The following is a 20,325-nucleotide window of genomic DNA, read 5'->3' as shown; positions in this document are numbered from 1 at the left end:
GTTGAGAGGTTATTCCGTCTTTTTTGAAAAAGCTTTGGCTTTTTCCAAAAGTGAAAGTTTTTTTTATGGGTAAAACCTAAATTTACTTTATTATTATTTTAAACTGTTCAGCCAGCTTTCTCTCTCCCTTTGCACAGTAAAATTTCGATTTGCCCTTGGATGATTGTTTTGTGTTTTTCCCGTTTTGCCCTCTTTTTCCTTGGGATGTAACTAGCGGCTGTTTAGGGTTGAGAGGCGTCTGGTTGGATTTCAACTAGCTGGTTGGAGAGCTTCAGGGGTAAAATGGGAGAGCTGTTGGTTCTTCGATGTCTACATCTGGAGGCTTTTACTGTTTTACACAGCCATAGTTCACCGACTTCAGTTTTGGCTTCCATTCTTCACCGACTTCCTTGCCTTCTTCTCTTTCGATTCGAAGATCAATTTCCATCTAAACTCATCTCCGTTTGCTGCTCGCCTGGCCTTGGCCTCTGATCAGGTTAGCCTCTTAATGGGTCATGAAACTGTAGTGAAGTATCTGAAATTCAATTTGGTTTAACGATATACCAATTTAAATTTCTCTATCTGATTAATATCATAGTTTGAGATATGCAACAGATTTCTTAGGTTCCGACTTCTGATCTCTTTGCACGATGTGATTGTTAGTTAACCCAAAACATCCTTTTAGTTATTGAGTTTTGCTGATGTGATAAGGCCCCTTAAAACCAATATCTCCCTCTTTATTGAGTTTTCACTGGATAAATTTTGCTCATAGTTTTCTTCAATTGCGTTTAATTGAATCTTAATTAATAAGCATGTGTTTTTATTTAGGTATATATCTGTGTGTTTTAATGTGCAAAGGGTCGTGTTTTCAGGTGATTTTATCATTAAGATGCCAATGTTGACTGCTCCAAGTACAATTGTTAGCTCGCCTCTATTGCCAACAGGTATTTTATGAGTACCCATTGCTAAGTTTCTGGGATTTTTTTAAGATAATAATACTAATGATTGATTTGATTGGAAGCTACAGATTTTGAAATGAGGTATTTCTTCCATCAGTTTGTGTTTTCATTGTTTACCGACTTCCTTGCCTTCGTCTTTTTCATCGCTATGATCTTCCTCTTATCTTCCAAGGTGCTCACTTTCTGACTCACTTGGGTTCTATCAGGAAGGGGATTGAATCTCACAGATTAGCTCAGGTATTTCCATTGTTCTTATTATTAATTTTTTTAATCAACTGTCGATTCAATGACTTTGCTCTCTTGGAGAAATCTTAGAAACGGAAATCATTCCCAATTTCTGTTTTGGTTGCCGATAAAACAGTGGAAAGCAAAGACCAAGGGTGCTTGAAGAAAAAAAAATTCCTTTTTTTATCTGCTTTTGGTTGCTGTATCCTAAATATGGAGAAAAAAAATTAATGATAAAACACAAGGAAAAAAGAAGTGAAGATTAATCATGTTTTGACAAAATAGAAATTGGGTGCTTTATTCTTTTTGGGCTTAACTTTTCTCATAGATTGCTTGCACTTGAGGGCATTCCCCCGCATGTTATTGTTTTAATGCTTTTGTCCTCTGTTGGGTCATTTGGGTTGGTGTCATTTTACATTGCTAACCTTATGTTTGTATATTTTGCTTGAATTTCAGCTGCACCCAGAAAACTATCTGAGAAGATAATCTGCAGAGCAGGGGACTTGCAATCTACTGAGGTTAAGTATCTTTGAAACCACTCCAAGGACCTCCTCTCCTTTGAGTTGTAGTTTCATTTAAGTTGCCAAAAACTCCTGCAGTAACTTTGATACCTCGCCAGCTACATGTTCCAATGGATCTTTTTTTTGCTTCACAGTTTCTTAGGTTCCATTTAATTTGGTATTTATTTTGGTGTAATATATTTCTCTTAGGGTGTGTCAAATGGTAAAGCTGCAAGTAAACCATCTATTGATAATAATAAAAATGAGCTTTCTAACCCTAAACCCTCTAATATCTGAGTATGTTGTTGAATCTATTGGGTGTTTTGTTGAGGTTAATTTTAGGGTACAGCAATGGATTGAAACATCTGAGCATGTTGTTGAATGTTTTGAGTGTTTTGAGACTGATGGAGAGAGAAAAACAGAGGAAAATAGTATCTGAATAGAGTTTTTTTCTTTCAATTACTTATAAGATTTCTTCATATAAAGCCCTTTGTTTAATATCAGTTTCTATTGAGCTCCCTTAGTTTTTGGTGGATGTTGGTGTGTAATTGTGTGTTCTTCCTGTTATTCACACTAAACCCATTTTTCTGGAAGGCCATAACGGTATAAAGTAGGTATAAATTAGGTATAAATTAGGTCAAAATGCTTCTGTAGAGGACTGTTCTGTATGTATGGAATTTTGATCTTTGTGGAAATATGAATGGTATGTTAGAAAGTGAATTCATATAGACCGCATAGGTGGAATTTTGAGTTCTTAGGTTTATTTTTGTGCAAAGTCTTCTGTTAGAAGATTCATTGAAGAGCCATTTCTTTCCTTTTTCAGTCCCTCTTCTATCACTTGAAAGGCTAAAGTACCTGCAAAGGCATGAATTCTTGCAGGAATTATAGCTCATGAGAGCAATACTTTTTTTATATAAATCTATTTAAAGGATGAGACATAGAAGGATCTTTGAAAATTATGGTCTGGAATGGATATTTTGCAGACCAAAGTTTGAGAGGTCTGTCATTGGGAATGCATAATTGTATCCGAAAGCTTCCCGTGATGAACTTTAGGTCAAACTCATAAAAAGAGAACATTTAAATTCGTAAAGAAGGGGTAGTGTTCAAGCTATTTCCCAATTTATTATTTCAAATCTTTTCCCTTCCAAGTTTTAAAGGTTTAAATTGTTTGTTAGGGTTTCTCAATTTGGGTGTTTGATTTACGAATTTTAATTCTTCTCTCTTTCTAAGTTTGAAAACTACCTTCATTATCTGGTTGGAGTTGTTGATACAACCAGAACCAGATTTTAAATTCAGTTGGGATTGTTGGGAGATAAGAATGGGAGATTTTTTTTGGCTGGCTCTTTGTCAGTTGGGATTTGTTTTTCTTTTCTTTTCTTAATGCTTCTTAATTCCTGTTTTGCTTTAGCAAAGTGTTCAGCTCGCATGAATTTGATCTTTCGGTTAGTAGAGCATAGAACTTAGCTTACGGCACCATATGAAAATGGGTTTAATTTTCTTTAGGTTTATAGTGAAGAAGTCGATCGTTTAGAAGGGTTTTTCTTCAAGAACAAACATATAGTGTAATTTAAGATAAACAAAAAGAAACTAAACTATTTTTATATCACCAAAATTTTCAGTGTCTCTGATACCAAATCAGACCAAAGTGAGTCAAATTAAAGTTAGTAACCAACTGAACTTACTACAAGTGAAATGTGTCTGAACAATGAGTTGAGGCAAACACCAGAGGAGCCACAATAAGTTATTAATTGTTCTTCAAAACAAGAAAACAAACTCAAGAAATTAAACACATAATTTCAAAAGTTCAGAGTGAATTGTGTCCTGTCTGCGTTTTTTTTTTTAAACCACAATCAGTTTTGCCCTTGCATGGCCCTCTGAAATTTGGAACTGTTCAGTTAAACCAAGATGTGCCATAAGAAGCCAGACATGGGTGAGCAGCTCTCCTCCTCGCCTGAGCTGCTGAGCCTGACCACTCCATCGACATTGATTGGCGGCATAAGGGAGCATCTCCACCCACACATGACTTACAAACTGCCACTTTCTCCCATTAGTCCACCCTCTATCTGACTCCAGGGACTGCAAGGCTTTAGCAAGCCTGCATGCATCAAATAGAACTGACTTGCTTCTATCTCCTTTCACTTTAGATGGAAGGATGTCTGTGCACACATCCAGTAGCTTTGTGCATGCTTTCCTTTCACCCAATTTCATTATTTTCTTTTCCTTGAACAATTCTTCAGCCTCAGCACATGTGTCTCTAAACCTTATCTGTCCAATCCCATTCAGTAGCATGAAGGGGCACATGACTAATAGTTCGATAACAGCTTACTGTCTTCACAATTTTCACTAGGAACCGAGTTCGAGTTTCGATTCACATCAGAATAATAACATAGATCGGTTTGTGCATTTGGTATTTGTTTTTGTGTGATATTTTTCTCTTAGGGCGTGTCAAATGGTAAAGCTGTTGATTTGTTGGAATTTAGGGTTTATGATTTGTTGATTAAATTTTGTGATGGACCTCTTTTCCTCTCTCTGTTTGTGCATTTGTCTTAATTAAATTTGTTTCTTTAAAAAAAAAAATGGTCTGTTGATTAATTGATATGACAGTTTGGTTTGATTAATTCATGTGTATGACAGAAAAGGTTGGGAGCTGCTTTTGGAGCCTCATTTATTTGGCCTGCGAGCTTGATTTACTTCTCCAGGTTTTCATTCTCTTCCATCTCCATCCCCGATTTTAATCTATTGGTTTGGAAAAGCTCATATTCAAGTGATTTTTAAACTCTAAATCCCTAATTGATGATAATGCCTAATATTTTTAGTTAGTTGAAATTTTTATAATGAGTTATTAGATGATATTGATGATTTTCTTTGTGGATAATGATTTATTAGATTGAATGAATATTGATGATTTTGTGTGTGGATAATGATTTGTTGGATTATAGATGACTATATATGATTATTTGATTTGTTGGAATTTAGGGTTTATGATTTGTTGATTAAATTTTGTAATAGACTTTTTTTTTATAACTTAATAATCTGTTTATCGATGATGTGTAAATAACATAGTAGCATATTTAAATTTTTTAACGGGTGTTTTGAATCAAGTGCTTCCTTCTATTCTTCAAAAAGACATCTATTCTGGTAAACTTAATTGAGTTTGAGCTTATGGGGTTAAACTTTTTGCCATATTTTTATTGCACTGTTTCTTTTCTTATTCTTATATGCCGGGATGATTTGTTTCTTTTTTTCCTTCTTCTCAATTTTAAACAGATTTACAGTACTTCCTGTTGCTGAAATTTTGTGAAATATATGTATATAGGGGAGCTCAAATTAAGAAATAGTGGTTACGCATTATTCCTTTTTCATAAAATTCAATTTTTCTTCAATACATCCAACTATGATTCTTTTACCTCTCTTCAACTTTTCCTTTAGATAAACACAGAATTTAAAATATGTTTACTTTGTGTTACATCAATTGGAAAACCATCTAGAACTTGCTCATTAGTTCTCTTAATTTCGTTACTTTGTGTTTCCTCGATTGGAAAACCATTTATAACTTTCTTATTAAATTGTTAAATTATATTATTCATGTTTATACATAATTAGATGTTTATGATTATTGTCCTAACTCGATTTTCCCCATTCATCAACACTAACACTTACTATTTTCCCACTTTTTTATAACAGGTCAAGATCTCCATCAAAGAGAAGAAAAGTCATGAAGAAATTGCAAAACAAAACCTGCCCAATTAAACAGCATGCTACTCAAAACTATCCAAATTTTGCTATTTTGATAACTGCTTCCCACTATTAACATCTCAATGTATATCAAACATGCCTACTATTTTAACATAACAACACAAGCAGCCTGTAAAATATGTTATTACTTTCTTTTTTAGCAACTTATACTTCCTTAGTTAAGCATAATGCTACAAATTAAATCTCATTGTATATATAAACAATCTTATTTTGTCTACGTAATTTCAAAACCCGCAGCATCGTGCGGGCTTTTTTTCTAGTAAGTTCTGTAAGGGAAGGGGACCAGTCTAATACAAATTTAGACAAATCTAGTCCTACACATGCGGAGACAGATTGTATTATAAGACATGGCTGGTTAATTTTTATTGGATGACTAACGAACCTTCATTCTTTATGCCGTAGTTTTGTGTAAATTAGGTGAAAATCTGTGACATAAAAGAGCGATAAAGTGAAAATCTAGTGAAAATCTGTGACGCCTTAGGAGGTTCTTACTTTATATGATAGAGTAGATGGTTCTCAGCTGAAGGGCCTTTGCAGCTTGAATGAATGTAATAAGCTCTACCGTTCAATGCACTTGAAATTGTATTGCATATTTAACACTTCCGTATGAATTATGTAGTAAATTGGCTGGGCAACGGATCAAATTTTTGTCTCCGATAGATAGTATTTTTCCAATGAAATGAAAGAGACTGAGTTTTCAACATTGTTGTAGCCCTTCCTTATAAGGGTATTTGATTTTTCTTTTCGACTATTTATTCAGGTACAGTGAATGGTTATAATTATAAAAACAACACCCACAAGGTCAATTAATAGGACTAGTTTCAAACAACAATTTATGTAGTTAAGCAACTGGAATTTTTTTATTTCCTAAGATCATACGGTATACTCAATTAATTTTAGGGTTCATTTTACACAACCCATCAAAGTTTTATGTCAATTAAGGCAGAATTGATTTCTTACTTAAAAATATTGGATAATTTTCACGTACAGTAGATATGTAACAAGGGTTCATTTCATAGGAATCCATTCATAGTTCTGCTTTCTTTGTGTCAAGGAGGCACTCCACAATCTCCAAAAGCTCTCTACTAAACCCCAAAAAACACAACCTTCAAAAATTTAGCTTGATTCTTAAAAACCGTCCTTCCGCCATGTTTTCGGTTTGTGGTCCTTCTTGGGTTTCTTCTGTTTGCCTTTTCCATGCTGCATGGGGGATATTTCTTGTATAAAGGAAGCCAATCCCTTCTTCCTGGCAGTTCTTTCCTGCTTCGTGGGGGGTTTTCTCTGCTTGGCTTCTTTCTGCAAAACCCAATTCGATTATGATCAACTAAACTCAAGGGCTACTAAAAACACTTTGAGAATGCAAACAATATTCTTGTTCATTAAATAAATAAAAAGATTTCATGTAAATACATGTTTCACCTTTGCCAACTGGCGAGTATGAAGCTCACTATGCGTTAACTCCCACATCAACAAATTCTCATCTAGAGTTGGTTTGGTTTCCTGTTCATGCAGAGTGTCATCTTCTTGTTTTGGTGGGTTCAAGCTAGCTAGCTGCACTATGCCTTTCTACACGTTCATAATCCCTTTCTGTGGGTTCATAATCCCCACACTCCCTGAAGGTCATAATCATCATAAAATCATATTTCTAAGCGTTTTGACACATACAAAATGTAACAGAATCCAACGCACAAATTAATATTGCTGATGAAAACACTAAATGCGAAGAAAGCTTACGGAGTGAAGCCGAAATTAATGAAGAACCAATCACGGCCCTCGATATCCGCACGAAGAACACTTGAATGTAAGGTCTTGATCATATGCCATCCTACTTCTCTAACAACAATTTGAAACGTGGTGATACAAAGATGTTGAACATCGCGATGTTCTTCGATACTGCCAGTCTTAACATGTAATAAGTCCTGGTTCCCCAAATGAATCAAATAGTCTGACTTGTACTCATAAAACGGCAATGGCGGATTTGCAATCTCCAGGCCGCGCAATGTCAACACGTTGCTTAGTGAATATGCAACACCACCATCCTCATCTTTGTCCATCCTCAAGGAGAATCCTATAATCTCGTCCTTCTCAAACACATGTAAGGCATAGATATATTCACCTACAACTACGGCCCTCCCTCGGAAAGGAGCATAAGCAGAAGAGTCAACTTTCACTCGATTCCAATCCCCTCTACCCATGTGAAAAGCAGCAAGGCCGAAGTCTTTTTTTAGGTCCCAAAATGAATACAAAATAACTCCATAACATACAGCATAACCCATTACGTTCGTAGGAAGGTCATTAGAAAATGGAAATGGAGGCAGTTGCTGCCAAGCCTTCTTAACAGGATCGTACTTCTCAAAGGATGGATCTGGATCTGTAATTAAAGACGATGTAGCTTCAAGATAATAGAGTCCATCATATGCGGACACAACTGTTCCAGACCGCTTACGCTCTAAGGTAGGAGGTATTGATGAATCTAATTTCCTATCCTGCGTATCAAATACATACCCTCCAAATGACATATCGCGAGGTGTATCACCGTCATGTGTAAGTAAATATATTTGAGACAGATTGAAAATTCTTGCACTCCGAACCATATGACTAATCTTAGCTGTAGGTTTAAGTAGTGCGGATATCTCTCCTCCGCTCATATCAACTTCTCCCCCATGTTTGAATTTTACTTCATATATGGCATGACGGCATTTTCCCTTAGTGAAACACACAATTAGAAACACAGATCTAAGCTCTTGATTTACAGTCATTGATGCATGGTCCCGATCCATGAGCAAGCTGGACAGAGAAAAGAGATAAACAGAACACGTCAAATTAATCTTTTCAAACATTGAGAAAGTTTAAAGCTACATCATCTACCTAGAGAGAATTAACGAATGAAGCAAGTTTAAAGCTACATCATCTACTTTAGTGAGCACATATATACATATATGTATAAATACAAACAAAACAGTAAAAATGCCAGTATCTATAAATAAACTTCACTAATTTCGTACAAACTGTGAACGGGAGTGTAGAGTAATTGATACAGGATAATTACATACAAAGTTCAATTCACAGAATAAATAAATCATTAATGGAAATCATGGAAATCTAAGGGAAAATCACCAACAACGTTATCTGATATTAAAGGGGGTACATAAGCTCCCTCACGTGTGAAATCTATATACCAATTGAAATTTATTAAGAATATGTAACACAGGTGAACTGAATGGTTGGTTGCAAAATCTTTGAAGAATTAAAGATGCAGCAATCATTGTCGTTTGAGAAACTAAACAAATAGAAAATTGATCGAAAATTTTGGAAAAATAAAACAAATAAAACAACAAGGCTACTGAAGAACATCAACAATTTTGCTGAGAAACAAAAATTAATGAAATCCACTAAGCCGTGCACTGACCATGGGTGGTTGGGACTGCCGTCAATCACCGTCGTTTCGGATGGAGTGGGGCTAGTACTACTGGAGCGTATTAGGCGAAACTCCTCCATTGTTGATTTCTTCCAATCGACCAGAGATTTCTGGATCTCCGATAACTTCGACGGGAGAAAGGCATGGTCCTGAACATCTCGGCAAGGGGTGAGCTCAGCAGCGGCGGAAGGGGTGCTGCGAAGCTCCTCCAATTTTGAAATTAGCAAATCGAATTGATCCCAGGAAAACGTGGCTACCGTCTCTTGGCGTGAAGCCATCGGCAAAGCGTGGTCATGGTACTGAACATCTCGACTAGGGTTGAGCACAAGGGGAATGATTAGATATGTCCCAATCAGCCATGATATCAAATGACAAGGCCTTTGCCATTGAAACTGAAGGGAAAGCGGAATTTAGGGTTTCAGGAGGCAGCGTGTGGTTGGTTTGTTTTTGGACAGAGTTTGTGGTTTATTTACTCGTGGAAAATTCTAGGGTTTCAGGAGGCAGCGTGTGATAATTGTTGGATATAGTGGTATGTTTGAGTTAAAATTTTGTCCCGCATTAGAAGATTATAAAATATTCCGAATCCCTTTTGACCATAGGTATGGCTTGGCTTCAGAATACAAGAACGGTGCTTTCCTTCTTTTTGCACATGCATTCGCTCCCTTTCCTACTAAACTATTGCATTGTAAGACCGAAAAAAGAAAGTTAACAATGATATTATTATTATTATTACTTGCCAAATAAGTTTGTGATTCATACGCTACAAATAATTACTAATATTAGATTCCTTGAATATTTCAATTTAGTTGATGAAATTGCTTAAATGATGGACTCGAACTCTACGGTCAATTTGGCTTTAATGTAACAATTTATGGTGGTAACGATGAGTTCCCAGTTTGGGGATTTTAAAAAAAAGAAGCTGAAATCAAAATATAATTTATTTGTTAAGATAAATTCATGACATGCCCCTAAACCCTAATTTATTTGTTAGCTTATTTGGTTCTCTAGTTTTCGAAAATCTAGTTGGATTTCTTTTCCAAAATTCTTAGTTTATGTGTTTTCCTAATTTCATGTAGTTTATGTGTTTTCATATAAATATGATTGATTGGATGCCCAATCTCATGCTATTAGTCTTTTATGTTTCTTCATATATTGTTTATAACTTTGTTGTAGATGGAAATCCAACAGAGTTTTTTTGAGTACATCAGAGGTGAACACGAGAATAATGATTCTGTTATTGAGGTTGTTGGCGCTCGAGTATGCTATTATAAGTTTAACTTCGTAGTTGGGAATAATAGTAAAGACAAGGCATACAAGGGGGTTTTGTATTATGAGAAAGATGGTGAAATCACACATGTTAAATTTGTTAAAGTGGATAAGGAGGAGACTGCTAGAAGTGCTTTTAAATATTCTTCAAGGATATCTGATGAGGGGATTTTGCGCCCGTAGTTCTATGTGTTTTGTAAGCAGAAGTGTTTTAGGAGTTTACCTTATAATGAAGAGTTGGTGAAGGGTGTTTGGACCGTTTGTTATGACCACTATGACGAGTCTTTATATAATTGGGTTAAAAGAGTAGTGCGTGATACGGGTTCTTCATATACTGAGAGTAGCAAACTCCCCATTAAGAATGCAAGAAACTGTCTTCATCCTTATTGGATAGAGACGATAAGGTAATTTTTTTAAACTTTGTCAAGAGTTTTTATTTTGTTATGTTTATGTTATCTAATTTATGTTTTTTTTTTTTGTAGTCAATTGATTAATGTTGTGGCTCGTGTTCATGGCAAAGGATTCTTTCACGGTAGCTTGAAGAAGAAGAAAAATTATGTAATGGGTGAAAAGTGTTTGAAGATTATTAATTTTGGTGGTTCATTGGAGGGGAAAAATCAAACATATCAAGATGAGTTGAAAAAGGATGATTTTGTTGACATCAAAATCATGTTGGGATATTTGTTCGAGTCATTGCTAGCACCCAAAACTCCATCGTCGAAGAAAAAAGCAACGAATTTTGACCTTAGCAAAGAATGGATCGAGGCTAATAGGTTTTTGAAGTTTTTTGACTATATTCATATTTGGAAGTAAGTTCGCTTTTTTATTTTGATAAATGCATAAATTTTTTGTTATGACTTATTGTTAATTATGCTATATGATGGATTTTGATGGATGGATGAATTGTTTTCATGTTTTTAGCTATGAAAAATTTGTCTCCAAATTGCTTGGCCATCCGTTTTTGAAGAGTCCCCAAGAAAGGTTGGAGTGGATTGACACGGTCAACAATGATAGGAAAGATCCTAGCACTCAATGGGATGTGCTGACTGTCTTGGGAAAAGTTGATTTTGTTGTATTTGCTTCTTGGAAAGGTGGTGGATTTAAAGAAGCTTTTATGAAGGAAGTTTTTGACTATAATCCTTCATCTTACAAGGATGATGTTGTTAGTCTGCTGCGATACCTGAGGAACTTGAATCATCACTTCAGGGATGTCAAAAAATGCAAACGTCCTACAGTTGAAGAGGCTGATCATGCAGTCCGAAGACATTTTGATAATTTCCTCGAAGTACTTTATGTGTGTTGGAGTTGTCGTTGATCAGCAATTCTAAAGAATGTTTTGTACGCATGCACTTTAAAATTGCCGTATGTAGTTTAATAAATTGTAAGAATGGTTTTGGATTTTAGGCACTTGACAAAAGGAAAGAGGGGGTTGAAATTGATGGTTTACTTGTGTTGTTGTACCAGTGCTGGCTGTAATTTTCAGGTTCCAATTAAGGACCTTGAATTTTCTAAAAAAACCCGGCCCGACCCGGCCTAATATTTTCTCTCTCCTCTTTAAAGTCCGGCCCATTGACGAGCCCCAGCTGCCGCGCTACACAAATTGAGGACGAAAGGACGAAATTATCACATATGCAATTACGTTTCTACCCTTTTCTATAAATTTCAACTAATATAAACAACAAATGTTAAAAAGGTCCTTTCAACAGCAAACGGTAGTTTGTCTATCATTCTTTATTGGCAAAGAAAACTGAAAAATGTTTTTCTCTCCTTTCTTTTTCTTTGCCAAAAATTCAAACAACTGAGTGGATATATAAGCATGTATCAGAAATAAAAAAAAATGTATTTTCTTATTATAAATATGGGGGCGGATCCTTGGCACTACGTTTTTGATACAAGTTTTGATACAATTTTTGGGCCATTAGATTACTCTACTTTCAATGGTTGAGATTAAATATTATATGGCAAGTAGTTTTAATTTTTTTAAATAGACAATCATTAATTTTATTTTCTCTCTCATAAAATAAAAGGAAATTTTTCTCTCTCCGTCCTTTTTGCCTCTTTAATCTCAAATATTTATTAGGGTCTAATAAATAAAGAATCTCACCAAAAACTAAATACCCAAACCACAACCACATTCACAGGTCTCTCTCTCTCTCTCTCTCTCTCTCTCTCTCTCTCTCTCTCTCTCTCTCTCTCTCCCCCCTCTTTAATCTCAAATATTTATTAAGGTCTAATAAGGACTCTTTTCAGTTTATCCTTCTTCAAGCACAGCATATACGCAACCATGAATTCATCTTCAGTATAGTTCTTTTATGTCAAAGCAATTTCTCATATCTGAATACAATATTGCCTCATCAAAATGTTGGAGCGCACGTAAGATATTTCCTCCAACTCTCAGTGCATATCTTTGGTATGTTACCTTCATCTGAGATTTTTTTATCTTTGTTGTAGCTCTTCCTGTAGACAATTAAGATTGCTGATTTTTTTATTTTTTTTTATAAATGCGATGTTATGTGAAAGTTTATACGATGTTAGGATTGCTGAATTATTGGGCCATTACGAATTCTTATGTTAAAAAATAATTCGTAGTGCCATTAACGATGTCTTTTAACATAAGAATTTTTTTAAAAAAAATTAGTATGAAAGTTTATTCCATTATATTTCATCTTGCATTAATATTTTGATGCAGAGATAATCATATTCTTCATTTTTATATATATCTTATTAACATATGTATAATATTTTTCTAAGTTGCATCGTTAAGAATGATTAATATGTTCAATAGGTAGATGAGATAATTTAAGTGGAGAATGGTGAAACAAGTACTCCAAAAAAGAAAGTGACACAATTAAAAGCACCATATGCAGGGATGGTATTTGACACAATGGAAGAAGCGAGAAACTATTATGAAGAGTATAGCCGGCAAGAGAGATTCTGGATTAGAACTCGATCTTCCTCCAAGACAAGAAGGCGTTTAGATGAGGTAATGAGTAGACAATTGTTTGTGCACATGAAGGAAAATACGTGCCCAAAAATACATCACAGAAGGCTTTAGAAGAGAATGATGGGAGAGACATAAGTGAGATTGAGAATATGAAGAGAACGGGTAAAAATTGTTCTACGGTGAAATGTGGATGCAAAGCAAGTATGAGAATTAAGCTTGATAGATGGTCAAACAAATGGAAAGTTTCAAGTTTCCAAGACTCTCACAATCACAAGCAGTTATACCGGAAAGAAGAATGAAAATGAAGTCAAATAGGGTTATGCCGAAAGCAGCTAAAATTTTGACTGAAACATTTCATGAAGAAAATTTGCCAATTGCAAAAGTTCCTTCCATCCTTGGTGGCCCGCATATTGGTTTTAACAATAGAGATTGTTATAACCATTTGAGAAATGTCTGGCATAGACAACTGGATGGAGGTGATGCACAGTCAGTCCTTACTTACTTTAGGAAGAAGCAAGCTGAGAATCCTCAATTTTTTTTATGCCATTCAATGTGATGAAAACAGAAGGATAGTTAATTTCTTTTGGGTGGATGCTCAATCACGCATAGCGTACCACTATTTTGGAGATGTAGTCACATTTGACACAACCTATATGATAAAAAAGTATAATATGCCATTTGCACCATTCACAGGAGTAAACCACCACTTGCAATCAATACAATTTGGATGTGCACTTTTACAAGATGAGACGGAGGTGACATTTTTGTGGTTGTTTGAGACATGGCTTGAAGAAATGGGAGAACGTCATCCAGTTTCCATTATTACTGATCAAGACTTGGCAATGAAAGGAGCAATTGCCAAGATTTTTCCTAAGAAGAAGTTTGCAGAAAAATTGTCACATGTGTACTTCTAGAAGTCCAAATTCAAAATTCAGATAAAGAAATGTATTCGGTCAACATATAAGATAGAGGAATTTGAAGAAAAGTGGAAGGAATTGATGAAAGAATGTGAATTGGCTAATTATGATTGGTTGAATAGTTTACACGATATACGTTCTTCTTGGGTTCCTGTTTATAATCGTGACATATTTTTTGCAAGAATGAACACTACTGGACATAGTGAGGGTATTAATTCTTTTTTTGATGGATTCATTACACCAACAACAAATCTTAGAGAGTTTGTTGTCAAATATGAGCAAGCACGAAAGAGGATCATGGATAGAGAAAGTGATGAAGATTTTGAATCAGAACACAAGTATCGCATTGTAAATGAAGGAGAATTCCTTTTGAAACATGTAGCGAAGTTTTACACTAGAAATGTTTTCAACAAGTTTAAGAATGAATGGGGTAAAGTTATTCCCTACAAAGTTGAAGAAATTTCATGTGATGATGAATATCATGCATACCTAGTTAAAACAAAACTTGGAGAGCATGAAGAGTTTGTGGTGAAGTTAAACTTGCAAACATACAAAGGCATGTGTGAATGCCAAAATTTTGAGTTTGTTGGAATACTTTGTTGACATTTGTTGAAAGTATTTGTTCGCCTTGATATAGATACACTACCTGACCATTTCATTCTTCCAAGATGGAGACAAGAAGCAAACAAATTTAGGATAATGGACTTTAAAAGTTTGGTGACAAATGATGGTAAAGAAGAATCAGAGGCTTTACGACTTAGCCATATGTGTCATCAAGCAACAAAGTTGGCTTGCATTGCAGCATCTTCAAATAAGGCATACACAACTTTTATGGAAGCTATAAATGAATTGTCCAAGAAACTGTCAGACAATTCTACTCAGCATGCAACAATCCCTTCCTCAACAACAGGTGATCCATGTAGTACTAATATTGATTCCTCTCAATTGTTGCTTTTGGACCCTAATATCTCACAAACTAAAGGTAGAAAGAAGGACAATATTAGTGGTTCAAAAAGGATAAAAAGTGGTATTGAGTTGGCTCAAAACAAGAAGAAAAGAAAGTGTGCATTATACAAAAAGATAGCACAACATGACAAAAGAAATTGTCCATCAAATCTGAAAAGAAGAAAGAATGAATCAACGAATCTATGTAAGTTGGTTCACTTTGTTTTTTGTTTTTTAGTTTTTTTTATATTTCTAATAGTAAGGTCAAAATCTTATGTTTAATTTGATTATTATGAATCTAAATTTAGGTAATGAAGAGTTAGAAGACTTGTGCCAAGATATGGAGAGTGATGACCAAGATATTGTTAATGGGGAGTTTTTTTTATTTTTATTTTATAATTTTATAAAGTTGTGATCAATTTTCTTTTCTTTTACTTTAATTTATGCTCATTAGACAAATAAAATGTTTTGTGTGTGTGTGTGTGTGTGTGTGTATCTTTGATGTTGTCTTGCATCAGGAATGGTCTATTATGTTCATCAGGGGGAAGCTCTTGTTGCAATGATGATCATTGGTCTTATTATCTCCGTATATGTGGCATTACATAGACAAATTACATGAATCTATGCTTTTTGGATTATGATATCTTGTATCAGGAATGTTTACTTACTATTTGATACATAATGTGTTTCAAAATTGTTCTTAATTCATTGTTTATGGGTGTTTCATGATAGTAAAATATTGTAGATGCCCACTTAAATGATTTCAGATGGCATTCTCTGTGTTCAGGAAAAAAAAGGCAAAAAATCAATGGATGGACTTTGCAATGAACTTGTGAATAAACAATTTTTGTTTTTCATACACAAATAGCACGTAGACCAATGAAATCTTCCTCATCAAATAATCTTCTACAGCAGATCACCTTCCATAGGTGAAATCACAGTAATAAAAAAGGTTGGGCTGCTCTTTCTTCCCGATGGCAACCACAGCAAAATCAGAAAAATGAACTTTCATAAAAGCCACCCGTGGGCAAAAAACCCAAAACTAACAACCAAACATAATACATGGGACCACAGGGGAGCAGAGTACAACCAAGGTGTTGAGGCCATTTGAAGAAACACTCATTTTGGACAACTCAGCAAAGACATCAGCTAGAAGAAAGAAAAAAACAATTCAAAAATTGTAATTCCATATGTCAATCAAAAGGTAATCCATCAATTTTTAGAACCAACCCCAAAAAGGGAGGAAGTTGAAGCAAGTTGGTGTGGCATCAAATTTTCTCCTTGTATGTAATATTCCAAATTTTCATATATGAGAAGATTAAAATCCCTAAATCAAACCCTCAAAATAAGAAATCCTATCAACAATTTGAAACAAATTGAGATGAATAGCCTAATCATAGATACCTAAGAAATAAACTTAATCCCTTGAAAACTATTAATTCTTTAAATTCCTAATCTAGAGATCCTAGTTTAATTCCAACAAAAAATAAAGATAAAAATAAACCAAATCTGATGAAGAAAATCGAAAATTGAATTATGCACCTGGAGCAAAGCTTTTCTCCCAACGAAGAAGGCAAAAATTGAGAGAGAGAAAGAGAGAGAGAGAGAGAGAGAGAGAGAGAGAGAGAGAGAGAGAGAGAGGCGTGCGAATGTGGTTGTGGTTTGGGTATTTAGTTTTTGGTGAGATTCTTTATTTATTAGACCCTAATAAATATTTGAGATTAAAGAGGCAAAAAGGTTGGAGAGAGAAAATAAAATTAATGATTGTCTATTTAAAAAAATTAAAACTACTTGTCATATAGTATTTAATCTTAACCATTGAAAGTGGAGTAATCTAATGGCCCAAAAATTGTGTCAAAACTTGTGTCAAAAATGTAATGCCACATATCCGCCCCTACAAATATACATATGAAATCTCTCTTTGTACCCTTGGTTCTTTCACTGATACAAGCATAGAAACAGGCTTATTTTACACACTTTTCTAGACAAGTGCAACATTGCAATTTTGCACACAAATGCATTGCAGTTTCTATTTGCTTTAAATAGCTAAATTGTTTTATCATTGGATAATGGTATGATTTTTAAAATTAATGGAAATTATACAATTGTATCATCAATGAATATGTCTTTTTGACTTTTTGACTTTGTTTTAGTTGCTTGTTTCAATGATGGCTTTGCTTGTATAATCTCACTTAATAAATTGGAAATATATGTTAGCGCAAGCCTTGGGACATGATTTTCTTTCAAGCCTTTTTGACTTTGTTTAGTTAGTTAATACATGCTGTGATCACAATTGGGTTTAACGAAATGTCATTTTCTCTCAAACAAGGCCAGACTCACCTATGCAGGCATGCCTAACCCTTATTAAAGGCTTGATTAAAAAAAAAAACCAACCCTTATTAGAGTGTGTTTTGGTCCGGAATTTTTTTCATGCATGCCCACACCAAAGTAGAAATTATGTCGTAATTAACAACTATATGTAATAATTAATGCTACATCAGTTAGTATTCAAAAATTGGGCTAAATGGTTTGTGACTGTAATATTGTATATATATTTTGATTCTCTTACAAAAGATAAGTGACTAGGCTATTTTTTACCATCACACATTAGTTGGCGCTTACTTTGAATACTTGCCATGCGTGAGGACCCTGTACTTGGGTTCCAAGAATTCTATGCTCATGTTCGCTGTGAAACTGACAGAAGGAAAGTCATGAAAAACGAGGTTGCCCAGTTTGAAGCCGCAACCATGGTGGCTTGTCGTCCCTCTCAGACCCGAACCAACCACGACAACTGGACCGGCCAAGAACGAGATCCTTAGACCGATGGTGGAAGGGCTGACCGTTCCAGCTGCAATGTTGACCACGCCTCTCACCCACTAACTTATCGAAAATGCCATCATTGTGGTCAAAATGAGCATTTTAAGAATTGCTATTACGAAATTATTGGCTATCCTGAATGGTGAAACAAGACCCGTGATCCTAGATACAACATGTCCCATGCATCTTGTTTACACTATAGTGAACCGAGCAGACCCAGCATCAAAGCGACTAGCACCAAGGCAGCCACGCCTTCTTTCCTGCCAAAGGAAGACACACTTCCGAGGTGCCAGACACCTGCCGAAGCTCCCAACTGCCAAACCTAATCTCCAGGACACGTGTCGCCACCACAACGACTTGCACAAAGTCCCACATTGAAACTTTGTGCAAATCTCCTACTTTCACCTCCCTATAAATAGGGAACAGTATCCAAGTAAAAAGGGTAACTACTTTCTCACTTTTACTGTTACTCTGCCAAAGTTACCACTCATAGCCGACTTAGGCATCGGAGAGCCTTCGGCCGGCACCACACCGGTGTCCGAAGCTTAACTATTGCTTCTACCATTTTGTCTTCTGCAGGTCTCCCACCAGCCTATTTCACCAAGGGCCTCAGCCCTCTTCCCTACTGAAGACTCCACATATCTCATCACTAAGTTGGACTCAATATTGGCCGGGCCATTTTGACCATCAACACATCTGTTGCTGAAACATAGGATTATTATGAACATGTAGCTGAACAAATGTCTGTTTTGGTCACTGCTAATAGAGGTGTCAAATGGACCCGATTAGCTTGACACAGCATGAGCACAGCCCGCTTAAGTAAGGTCCGGCATGACACGGCCTGTATCTTTGGGTCGTGTCGGGACAAGGTAATTAGGCCCTTTTAAAGCCCATTTATTAAATTATATTTGTTTTAGACAAAAATAATACATAATATTATTACATTTATATCTTAAAGTTCAAGTCTATTTCTGTTCTCTAATCATATTTATTAAAATTTAATATTTTCTTTATATATAAAATGTTATATAACTAAGGGAAAATTGTAGAGAGAATTGGAAAGTAAGGAAAGACAATAGAATTTGTGTCAGTCAACTTGTATATCTCATCTTGGTAAGACCTCTTATTTATAGGCTTACAATGATATAAAGACTTTAACAACTCATAAATTACAAGCCCATAACTATGGTATTTAATATATAGGTTACATAGAATTAGAAAGAGTGAATGCTAAGTGTCACGCCCGGACCCGAGGGTAGGTGAAAACCCTGTGCCCAGCGCGTGAGAAAATAAAACTAAAAAATAATAATAAAAAATAAAAGCCAAAGCATGGGTTTAAAATAAACTTCTCTTATAAAAATAGATATAAAATCTTACAACTTTACAATTGAAAAATAAAGCTCTATCACTCTTATCTAATTCAGACTCAATCGATTTAGTCCTGGTCTTGCCCACTAATTGATCTGAAAAATTAAACAGGGTGAGGGATGAGCAACCACCGCTTAGTGAGTAGATTATGTAATATGCCAGTCAAGCAATGCCGTTTTACACACTCCAGAAAATATCATGAAAAGATACACCAATCCATATCATATCACATCATCCCTTCATATCTCGGTTAACCTTCATAGCATGTAACCAACCACGTGATGACAGGACCCGATCCAAATTCCGCTTTGAAATTCGAGCCGGACCATGTGCGTGTCCGACACTTGGCGAATGTCGGGCACAAAAGACCTATTTACCCTTCTAGTTACAAACTTAATTTCAATTTAGCCTTGACTTCTACCGAAAATTCGGCAGAGTCTCCCCTGTACTTTGTTCAATCCCAAAATTATGCCTGTCAAAACGAGCATGTATATTTATACAACCAACTGCCATTATACGTAAACATACATTCCAACAGTTCAGTTCTCAATCTATGGCAAAATATCAGAGCAGCTACTAAGAATTTACAAAGGAGATAATTTTTTTTACAAAACAAAAATCCTACATCAAGAAAAGGCGCGGAAGATGGGAAACGGCCCAGTGGTGGATTCCTGTGCACGTCTACTGTCTGGGGGAGCAAAACATTCAAAAATGTGAGTGGATAAAATAAAGGTCTAGAAAATAGCATATGAACATACTAACCTCACTGTAAAAACAGTTATTTAAAAACTGAATTTTTACTCTTCATTTGAATCATACTAAAATCAATGCATTCACATATTTATATACATATATGCCAATCATAACCAAGGTCCATAAAACTCTCTTAAAAGCATTGTAATCAATTTAAAACTATCACCTAGGTTTACCCCTTTAATTCTGTCAATTCCTGATAATCCGTCAATTCCCCTGGCAGGTTTCGGTGACACAAAGTCAACCCGAGCCGCAAACTGGCAGGATTCAGGGGACCGTAGTCAGCCTGATCCGCATTCCTGGCTCTCACTGTCCGGGCATCCCTGAAACTCGTGAGGCAGATGTCAAGTGCACTGACAAACTGAAGGCAACCTGGATGTCCGTGGACATCGTCATATCCGAAGGCAACATAAACCGAAGGCAACCTGTTTCTATAACTGGGTACCTAAGGTGGCTTAAAAAAATATAAATTTCTGAA

At 35.4% G+C, this 20,325-nt stretch overlaps 3 protein-coding genes and 1 long non-coding RNA gene across 13 annotated transcripts; 2 read left to right on the top strand and 2 right to left on the bottom strand.

The window, feature by feature from the left end:
* LOC109950666 lies at nucleotides 222–5,678 on the top strand. Of its 10 annotated transcripts, none has more exons than XR_002272941.1 (7): nucleotides 222–475; nucleotides 852–923; nucleotides 1,007–1,019; nucleotides 1,145–1,175; nucleotides 1,630–1,681; nucleotides 4,298–4,362; nucleotides 5,348–5,678. XR_002272941.1 is itself a non-coding variant. In XM_020570464.1 (5 exons), the coding sequence occupies exons 2-5, from the start codon at nucleotides 869–871 to the stop codon at nucleotides 5,411–5,413; spliced, it is 243 nt and encodes an 80-aa protein (XP_020426053.1). In that variant the 5' UTR covers nucleotides 222–475; nucleotides 852–868; the 3' UTR covers nucleotides 5,414–5,678. The 10 variants fall into 10 exon arrangements, 2 of the variants coding, with proteins under 2 accessions (XP_020426053.1, XP_020426052.1); XR_002272940.1 differs by having other exon boundaries at nucleotides 1,620–1,681; nucleotides 4,303–4,362; XR_002272936.1 differs by having other exon boundaries at nucleotides 1,620–1,681.
* Nucleotides 6,346–9,434, bottom strand: LOC18768650. Its single transcript, XM_007199796.2, has 4 exons — nucleotides 8,829–9,434; nucleotides 7,154–8,206; nucleotides 6,839–7,032; nucleotides 6,346–6,715 (listed from the first exon to the last, which is right to left on the bottom strand). The coding sequence occupies exons 1-3, from the start codon at nucleotides 9,113–9,115 to the stop codon at nucleotides 6,963–6,965; spliced, it is 1,410 nt and encodes a 469-aa protein (XP_007199858.2). The 5' UTR covers nucleotides 9,116–9,434; the 3' UTR covers nucleotides 6,346–6,715; nucleotides 6,839–6,962.
* On the top strand, nucleotides 10,106–11,680 carry LOC109950766. Its single transcript, XM_020570853.1, has 3 exons — nucleotides 10,106–10,507; nucleotides 10,586–10,912; nucleotides 11,025–11,680. The coding sequence occupies exons 2-3, from the start codon at nucleotides 10,665–10,667 to the stop codon at nucleotides 11,416–11,418; spliced, it is 642 nt and encodes a 213-aa protein (XP_020426442.1). The 5' UTR covers nucleotides 10,106–10,507; nucleotides 10,586–10,664; the 3' UTR covers nucleotides 11,419–11,680.
* On the bottom strand, nucleotides 15,137–16,634 carry LOC109950709. The gene is made up of 2 exons (XR_002273009.1): nucleotides 16,452–16,634; nucleotides 15,137–16,058 (listed from the first exon to the last, which is right to left on the bottom strand). It is a non-coding gene; the product is annotated as an uncharacterized LOC109950709 (long non-coding RNA).

This window comes from Prunus persica, chromosome G8 (assembly GCF_000346465.2).
Source record: "Prunus persica cultivar Lovell chromosome G8, Prunus_persica_NCBIv2, whole genome shotgun sequence".
Classification (NCBI taxonomy): Eukaryota; Viridiplantae; Streptophyta; class Magnoliopsida; order Rosales; family Rosaceae; genus Prunus; species Prunus persica.
The sequence above is the reverse complement of the archived record's forward strand: the minus strand, read 5'-3'. Positions and strand labels throughout refer to the sequence as shown.